At 40.8% G+C, this 9,730-nt stretch overlaps 1 protein-coding gene across 9 annotated transcripts in view; it reads left to right on the plus strand.

The window, feature by feature from the left end:
* RBMS1 (RNA binding motif single stranded interacting protein 1) overlaps window positions 1-6,492 on the plus strand; it is a 220,137-nt gene extending 213,645 nt beyond the window's left edge. For all 9 annotated transcript variants that reach the window (XM_019971894.2, XM_019971895.2, XM_070767538.1 and 6 more), the window contains 4 exons: window positions 515-625; window positions 1,561-1,641; window positions 2,952-3,036; window positions 3,871-6,492. In XM_019971894.2, coding sequence (XP_019827453.1) covers window positions 515-625; window positions 1,561-1,641; window positions 2,952-3,029 — 270 coding nt within the window. In that variant the 3' untranslated portion in view covers window positions 3,030-3,036; window positions 3,871-6,492. The remainder of the gene's footprint in view (window positions 1-514; window positions 626-1,560; window positions 1,642-2,951; window positions 3,037-3,870) is intronic.
* Window positions 6,493-9,730: the final 3,238 nt, after the last annotated feature.

Here is a 9,730-nt window from a genome sequence, read left to right on the forward strand (position 1 = left end):
GCAGTATAGTATATTGTGTTGTGACTGCATAAAACATCAACTGTCATTTACTTTAAAAATGAATTAAGTATTTTGTAACCCTGCCAGCCCAAGGTAGTTTGTGTTTCCTGTCACAGCACATAGTCCCGTGAACTAGCTTGCTTTACAGTTAAGTGAAGAGGAAGGGAGAGGTATTTAATAGAGAGGGATTTCTATGAAGTGAGTGCTCTTTAGAAAAGTCTCAGGGAGACTTACCTGGTGGTCCAGTGGCTGAGACTCCATGCTCCCAGTGCAGGGGACCTGGGTTTGACCCCTGGTCAGAGAGCTAGGTCTCACAGCTGAACAAAGATTTTACAAGTCTTAGCACAATCTAGACGATTTTTAAGAAATCGCAGATGACACAGTTTACAAGTTTGAAGGGAGGTTATTTTTGCTTCATGTTCTGCAGCAGGCTAAGCCATTTCCTATGGAAAAGGTGGTTCCAGAATTCCGCTCCTCCCTCAGTGTGTCTCACTTGCTCTGTCTGACTCCCCAGGGTGCTGTGTTAACTCCCTCCATGGAGCACACCATGTCACTACAGCCTGCGTCTATGATCAGCCCTCTGGCCCAGCAAATGAGTCATCTGTCACTTGGCAGCACCGGAACAGTAGGTGGCAAATTAATATCATGTGTCTTAGCTTACAGAGGAGGCTAAATTCGTGCAGCCCGGTTTTCCTTATCAGTTATAGGCTCTATAATGTCAGAGATTATATCTGATCCCCTCTCACCTCCCACATTGCCTTCCACATAGTAAATACTCAGAGATTTCTTGATTAATTGATGAGCTAAAAGTCTGTCCTCTGACTGGCTGTCTCTCCTGTATCAGAATATAGCATCCAAACAAGACCACTTGTAGCCCTAATAACTGGTATCATTCATTCACACTGGCAGACCTGGTCTCATAAAGCCAAAGATGAAGGTGATACATGGTAATAAAGGCAGGGGATTTTTCCCCACTTACTTCCAATTGTATGGTTTTTAGGGGCACTGAATCACAATCGTAGTATTGACTTTTTCCCCAAGTCCAGGGTTGCATTTGGGTATGGAGTTGAGCTGATATCAGACTAATTTCCAGGTTTGATATGTGTAGCATTTAGATGGTAAGATGACCAAAGGCTTTTAATTGAGACCATATCTGTGGTGACTTAATAGAACAAAGGGTAGTATTTTCTTTGCTTACGTTCACAGCAAACAGCAGCAGCTCGTCAAGGCTAAACCAGGGCCACATACATCGAATGAGAAATCTCTCCTGCCTTTGGAGAAGGATAATTTTCAGCATCAGGAAAGCAAGGGTCCATTTTCCATGTTTTTCCCATTTTTCAGTGACCTGCTGAAGATCTAAGGCATTTACTTCTTGGGTCTCCACTTATGGGAACAATTCTAATTCAGGCAGCTGCTGGAAATGAATGAGGTTTTTTGAGGGAGAAATTTTTCTAGATTAAAATAGCACATTAGTGATATTGAATTATTGAGGATGAGAAACTGTAATGATCTGCACCCATGGCTTGTCATTGGCCACCCTGACCGTATTCTTCTTTTCAGTACATGCCTGCCACGTCAGCTATGCAAGGGGCCTACTTGCCACAGTACACACACGTGCAGACGGCGGCAGTTCCTGTGGAGGTTGGTACACACCATCCAGTGGCCATCATGGCAATGAGTAGTTTCAAAAGTGGGTAAATCAGAACTCAAGGAAGAATCAAATCAAAAGTGAAACATGTACATAAAGAACTGAGTTTAGAGGGAGTGTATGCTTAGAGTTGTTTTCAACTATGAAATATAATTCTCTGCATACAGCTTAACATAGCAATATCCAAGCCACACCCCCAGGGCTCCCTGAAATATTTTAATATTTTCTAAGCTTGTAGCACATTTCATTACCCCCTCAAGTCTCTATCCTGTCTCCTATAAAATGATACTTCCAGGCAAATTAAGGTAAAGCTGGAGATTGCGGTCCTGGTACCAAAGATTATATCAATAATAATCATTATAAAAATCTGTTATAATTAAATACTTGGAAAAAATATTTCAGAATTTAACAGGGATAAAAAATCATACCTGTTTTTGTAGAAGACTTAATAGAGCTAAATAACTCTTAGTTCTTGTTACGGAAGAGACTAGTATGATATTAATATGGAAGAAATCTGACATTTGAATTCAAGTTGGGCAGAAAACAGTGTTTTCCTGCAAAATATCCTTGAAATTCTAAGCAAATTTATCTACCCAGTCGATCCCATCAGCTAGTTACATCCCATAGGTTCCAATTCCAAGAACAGCCCTAGGATTGTGGCTGAATTACAGGGGAGGTAGGGTTTTTTGTTTTGTTTTGTTTTATTTGCCTCTAAATGATTTAAATTTGTGCACTTATTGGCAACCACAGTTACTGGAACCCACAATCCGTATCTGCAGTGCTGAAACAAACAAATCTTAAGAATTTTCTTTGTAACTACTTCAGCAAAAACCTGACCTGTGGCAGAAGCCCAGCTGAACTGACACAAGACGAGGTCTTTGCCCCATTTACACTGTATCTTCATACTTTTCAGCACAGACCTGTTAATGTGTTTGATCATAAGGTACAGTCTGAGACCCCACTGAGTATCATCGGTGATACACAGCATATGCATAGTATATTTCAGATTGTAAAATCTGAAATTACTGAGGTCCAAGTCATATCTGCCCCAAAGGATGAGAAATTTGTTTAATGAATTGTAGTTTGATGTGAAGAGATGACAACTACAAGTTGGAAGAGGTTCTTTGGGTCTATCAGACATTTAAACTCCTTAGGGAAGTAATTAACCTTGAAGGCTCTATATGACATTAAGAAAATCACTTGTAAGCAGTGCTTGTCTTTACGATGTGGGACTCAGTCCAATCTGGGTAGTAGAGTTTGGATTTCATTGCTCACATGTCTCATCTGTTCTGCTTTGTTGTAGGAGGCGAGTGGTCAGCAGCAGGTGACTGTGGAGACGTCTAATGACCATTCTCCATATACCTTTCAACCCAATAAGTAACTGTGAGGTATGAGGGAACCATCTCTATCACTGTAGGGCTCAAGTCAAGGAAAGGCTGTGATGATTTTCTCAGAATGGTACTTAGAACAACTCAGGTCTGGTCACGCTGCTTCAATCATGGCAAGGGAATCCAGTGTTGCTGAAATCTTAAAATCAGGGATTTTGTGGTCTTGTAAATTAAGTATTCTGTCCAAAAAGAACACAGTGCCTTATATTGACATCAAATGTATGTTTGCTGTCTCTCCCTCCCTATCTGCCTCCAGAATCAGTAACATAATCAGAGAATACCAGGTACCAAATTTGTCCTACATTTTTATATATATAGATAGATAGATATGTGTGTGTGAGAGAGTATATACCTATATATATATATATATATATATCCTATATTTATATTATTTTAATGCTCACAGACTGAAGGAAAAACAGTGTGAGATTTTGCTTAGTCTAGCATTACAAGACTAGCAGTATCTTGACAGAATCAAATGTGAGCATCCTTAGATTGATAGATTGCTTTCCTTACTCTCACTTGAACCACGTATCTCAAAACTTGCACTCTGCCATGCAGGTTACATTGAACAACTGTGTGGAACATAGAACACTTGGGTTTCTAGATTGCCCTGGTGAAGTATGTTGCAGGTCTGAGATTTGAAAGGTGGACTCGGGACATAGAAAGCGACCCTCAGTTCCAGAACTTGCATTTACTGACCTACCACCAGTGATGAGCAGATCCTTTCTCAAACATATATGTCTTTAAAGCAAGAAAGAAATGACAAAGCTCTGTGGTCTGTTACACCAACAGTTACAAGAGCATTTGTTTTTTTATATTTTTCTCTTCCAGATGTACAGAAGGGTGTTCTTACATGAAGAAGGTTGTGAAGGCTGAACAATCATGGATTTTTCTGATCAATTGTGCTTTAGGAAATTATTGACAGTTTTGCACAGGTTCTTGAAAACGTTATTTATAATGAAATCAACTAAAACTATTTTTGCTATAAGTTCTATAAGGTGCATAAAACCCTTAAATTCATCTAGTAGCTGTTCCCCTGAACAGGTTTATTTTAGTAAAAAACAAAAAACAAAAAAATAAGCAAAAAAAAAAAAAAAAAAGATTTTTATCAAATGTTATGATGCAAAAAAAAGAAAAAAAAAAGAAAAAAGGGAAAAAAAAAAAGAAAACTTCAATTCTCTGGGTGTGCACAAAGACCATGAAGACTTACTCAAGTGCATGACCGGATTCTTGTGGTTTTGTTCATCTTGTGTTTCGTTGTGTTTTTCCCGCTGTATGAAATGGGCTTTCTGACGTTTAAATAGTCCGACTTCACCCCTGGTGTTCTGTGCTTGCAGTGAGAGTGTGACCGCCAGTGTCTCTCTTCTTAGCTTTTTCCGTTTTCCTTTCCACGTCGTGTGAAGTGTCTTATCCTTTTCTATGAATTCCAATTTGCCTTAACTCTTTTGATGCTGTAGCTGTTTCAGTAAAAGTTAGTTCAAACTAATGATGTAGAATGCTTTGACCAAATGGGCTGGTCTATTATGCCTTGTAAAACAGCAGCATAGGGCTTTTAAAAGGTAGTCAATAAAAGTTGCTGAAATTTTGGCTTTTTTAAATATGTAGTAGGTGTTTTTAATGATTTTTCACATAATGTGTAAGGTAGTGAAATGCAAGAAGGGAAAACTGTTTTGTGTGAAACACATTTTCTGACTGGGGAACTTTTAATAGGGTGAATTGTTTGTAAGGCTGTACGCCAACAGTTTCCTCTGATAGTTTGACTGATTTAGGATATCTGCTGTATGATGCAATGTAAAGTCTTTTTTGCCTTTTTTCAGGAAAAAAAAAAAAAACTAACTTGATGTTCTAGATTTAGTGTAGGTAGCGTTGGGGCAGGGGGTGGGGGGTGGGGGAGGGGAGTCACCGAATGTTTTGTCCTTCCTTTATACTAATGATAGTGCTTTAGAATGAGAATGACGCCTGAGATCTGGCAAACCGAGAAAAAAAAATGTTGCTATTGCAACTAAATGGCAAAAGCTAAAAGTAAGGATTTATCTTCAAACATAAAGCTGAGATATGAATAGAAGCAAAATGATTGGCTACTAGCTCTCTCTATTATGTAAATTTGAGAAATAAAAATTACTTGGCACTTTTAAAGGTAACTTCACCAAAGACCGAAGAGCCAGTAACCAGTAGCTCCAACTAGTCTCAGCATCACATCTTCTGTGCTCTTTATTTTTGCCGGACCAGTTTGCGGTTAGGAGAATGTGCCTTTTTTGTACCTTTGCATTTAGGTTTTCTAATTTTAATTGATGTATGGACACACACACAAAAAAGCATGAAGGAGGATTTGGATCCAAGCAGTGCCACACTTTACATCATCACTACAAGTGTTCAGTGTAAAGAAAACCCAATTTTGAAACTATGAAATTCCTGATTCATAAATACACAGTTATTTCTACTTTAGTACCTAGAAGATAATTCACTGTTATTAAAGCTCTTTTATTAAGACAATTGCATATGTTTGAAAAGCAATGGTAAATTAAGTTGTCTTCCAAAACTGTGTACTTGTCTGGTCAACTGTGTGTGATCAGTTATCTACCTCAGAGTCTATTTTCTTTTGTGCTGGGACAGGTTGCTGGCCCTCCCTGTTTCCACAGACCAAATCCTTCCTAGCTCAGGAGCTAGGCCTAAGCAGTTATTTCTTTCGAGTATTTTTTAGTTCTTAAAATTTATGCTTGTATTTGATTATAGATGTCAGTGACATTTCATAGTTTCAAAAGTCCTTGCTGCTCTGAGAAGTGTAGATTCTAGTGAAAATTACATAGTCATAAGAGAAATGTGTTTTTGTTTTTGTTTTTGTTTCCTTTTTTTAAAGTTGTGGTATTATTGGTTCTATGCTCCCTGGAATATTACTGCTTTGTGAAAGTCCAGACCGAACGCAGCGCCCTCTTTGTACCTAGTACGTTATAAACCTGGGTCTCTCACTACTTGATATTTTTGCATTAGTTAAGACAGAAATTTGATAGCTCAGTTAGAGAGGAGGGAAAATCTGCTGCTAGAAATGTCTGAACTAAGTGCCATACTCGTCTGGGTAAGATTTGGGAAACATAACCTCTGTACATAAAAAAAGAAAAAAAAAATCAGTTAAACATCACATAGTAGACAGCCATTAAATTATAAAAAAATTAATTTATGAAGAAAGACCTTTTGTACAGATTGAAAAAAAAAAGATTTTCATAGAGATATCTATATGATCAAGAGAGTTAATTTTTTATTTTTGTTTTACTAGTGCCACAAACTTGCCAGTGGTAACTTATTTGTCCGGTTCAAGATAACTCTGTAGTTTTCTTTCCTAGGACTTGTTGTTAAACGCCAAAAGACATTTTTGAACTGTACATTTGATCAGATTGTTAGCTTTTTTCTGTTTTATTTCTTTTGAAAACCTTTGAATAAAAAACATCTGAAATTTTATTTTTTCCTGTCAGTTTCTTTTTAGGTTAAATGTGTATCAGAATTTCATTTCATTTCTGATCTCTTCCTTCAGTTCAGTGAATTGGTTGGAAATTGAGTTGCAAATTATTTTAGATTCAGTATGTATTCAAAATACATTTCCTTTGAAAGAATTGGAAAAACCATCCCACCGTCTCATTTTTGGCTATTTCAGTTCATGGACGCAAGGACAACCATTAGCTCACCACGTTTCCTCTCGGCAAATTCCACCTTTGGTCTGTCCTTAAAGGTCAAAGAACCATATCCCTCTCCTCCCTCCTTCCTTCCTGCTACCTTTTGACGGTGGTACTGTCATTGCCCAGCAAGGGAGACAGAATAAAAACTGTCACTGTCTCATAAGCAGGTTCACAGGTAAGGGTTTCAAGATGGTCTCACCCCTGCCTTGATGACTTGGGCCTCCGTTCGTGACCTCATTTGGCTGTGCCCAGTAGGAGGCTCTGGTGCAACATTCATGGAGGAAAGACACAACACTCTTTCCCACACTGACATGCTTTATGAGAGACTCTTAGTATAAGAACTTGACTTTTACCCAAGGTAAATGAAATATTTTAGTGTAGTTATAAAGGTTTCTTTTTCTGCTGCCCAGTGACTCTGTCCTGTTGAAAGGAATGGGCAAGAAAAATATCCGTAGCCTCCCATTTCTGTCTGCCTCCCATGCAATGTGATATGTGAATTAAATACAAGAGGTTTAGAGCACTTGACTTGCCAGAGCCGAGAAAGCCCCAGTACTCTCTGGCTCCTTGAGTAAAGGAAGCCAAGTTCTCTGATGATAACCAGTGCATCAGAGCGTAAGATGTCGGGGCAGGAGCAAAGTGTGGCCTCGTTGAGATGAAGGCAAGCTGCCAAGAATGTAAGCAGCGTAATCTCATGTTCTGTCGCATCCTTGGGGTCCCCATGCTCCTTCATAGGACCACCGACCAGAGGCAGGAAAAAAGTACTACTGGGCTCCTTAGGTTTTGTTAACCTCATTTTTGTTCTTTTAAGATGGCTCATGTCACTGGAGTCCTGGGACACCCAGGGGCTGTCATTCATACAGAAACTGATAAATGCCTTTTCAGAGCACCTTTTCTATCTGAGCAACAGGGCTGAGCAAGCCAGATTGCTGATGAATAAAAAAGGAGCTATCGCTCACACGTAGAGAGAGGACCTGCAGCACCCCTGGGGATTCACCCCAGGTTCCTGGGGTCATCATCAGGGGCCAGGGTCCGAGCAGCGGGGTGGAATTCTTGCCTTGGAAGGCAGGGAGGAAGCTGGCACCGGCTCCCTGGTGTGCATCCTTCCCTCTCTGTGGGCCAAAATGAGAGAGCAGTGGTGGATGGAAGCCCCGTTTTCTCCCATGCCTTTCAAGGGCAGTGGGGCAGGCTATATCCCCTGGAGCCTGCATTCTGCCTCTTCTCAAATTTCATAAATGCTGCTTAAAAAGTCACACGGAAAGGCCATGCCTCCCAGCCTGAGCAGGGGCTGAAAAATGTTCAAATGAGACCACAATAGCCTCATTCCACTGAAATAGCCAAAAAGGAGAAGATCCAGGGCCTTTGGATAAAGATCACAGACTAGTCACCACCACCCTCCTCCCACAATGCACGAAAAGCTTCAGAAGATGACAAGTAGGTGAAGAAGGAAAACTCAGAGCCAGAGTTAAAGAAAAGCCGAGCAGTTTCTTCCCCTTGAATAGCAATGTGATGAGATAAGCAAGGGAGTAGGGGGACACCGGCGCCCACGCTGGGCAGGCTGCAGGGCAATGCCCAGGGGGTCCAGCACACAGCTAGGGGGTGGTGCTGTGCGCCCATCCTTCGTGTGGGTGATCCTGGCCAGGCGATGGAATTTGAGTCCTGTGGAATGGCTCCAGATTGTCTCCCATCTTGATGCTCTGGATCTTAACAGGACCTGGGAGTGTTCCCACTGAAGCCACTAGAGGGAGGACTTTGTCTCTCTTTATCTGCGTATGTGAGATCCTAAGGCGGGAGGCCCTGGCATCGGAGAGGGCGCTGCTGGTGGAAATTGAGGTGTGCACACCGCTGGGGATTACAGGGTTCTTGAACTGGGAGTTAATGGTAAGAAGTGTTGCCCAATGCTGGCAGCTCCCTTCTGAGAGCATTGTTGCTGAGACTGGCAAGTAAACTTATGTGACTTTTAAGATTCAAGGAAGCTGGAGTCAGGGAGGGAGCCAAAAACCTTGCCAGACCTTATGACTCCAAGTGCAAGAAAGTGCTGGCAGGTCTGTGGGCTGCTCAGAATTGAAAACAGGTGGCTTTGGATTAAATACAAGCTCTAATGCTATTGCTCCATTTTATTATTATTATTGTGTTTTGAGATTTGATCTAGGTTATTCCACTGCTCATTTACACAAAATACATAAAGGAGACTACAGGTGTCTCCTACCCTCTAGGATTCCTGAAGTCACTTCTGCTTGAATACTTACAGGTACGGGGCACTTCCCACCTTTCTTGGCTTCCTGTATCTTTTTGGACCAGCTCTCAAACTTGCTTAAAAAGTCAAGTTTGCATCTGTTAATTTCTACCTATCAATCAGCCTTAGTTCTGCCAACTGAGATGCCACAGAGTTAAGTCCGTCATTCCCATTTCTGAAAAAACAGAAGCATAGTGACAGAGGGTGTGTCAGTGATTGCCAGAGTTAGTGGACACAGGAGGCTGTGACCACGAAGGGATAGCACAGGAGAGTTTGGGGGAGGAAGAACCTATTTTTGTCCTGATGGTGGTGGTTACCCAAATCTATGTGTGTGCTAAAATTCATAGTGCTGTACACCCAAAAAAGTCTATTTTAATGTATGGCATTTGCTTTAAAAATCTTCTTAAAAAATGAGACAAGTCAGTCATCCCTCAAATATGGACAACTCTGGCTCCGCAGATCTCTGGGTTAAACACTCCTTGCAGCTTTAACTGTCCCTCATTAGCTCTGGCTCCACACTCCACACCGGCAGCTCACCCTCCAGATGGACCACAGTGACTCGGGATACAATCCAGAACCCCAGGAAAACCCTGTCCCTCTGTTGCAGATGAAATCATTTCCTTCTTGACATCTCAGTTCTTAAAGCTTACAGCCAATTAAAAACCCTGTGGGTATTGTTTTGTTTTTGTCACGACGATTGATTCTAATAAAGACATGCTATAGTCATTTTTAAATGAAAACATTTTCACGGCATGAAATGCAGAATATAAAGAGCATCCCTGGGGGTGCA

This window comes from Bos indicus, chromosome 2, assembly GCF_029378745.1.
Source record: "Bos indicus isolate NIAB-ARS_2022 breed Sahiwal x Tharparkar chromosome 2, NIAB-ARS_B.indTharparkar_mat_pri_1.0, whole genome shotgun sequence".
Classification (NCBI taxonomy): Eukaryota; Metazoa; Chordata; class Mammalia; order Artiodactyla; family Bovidae; genus Bos; species Bos indicus.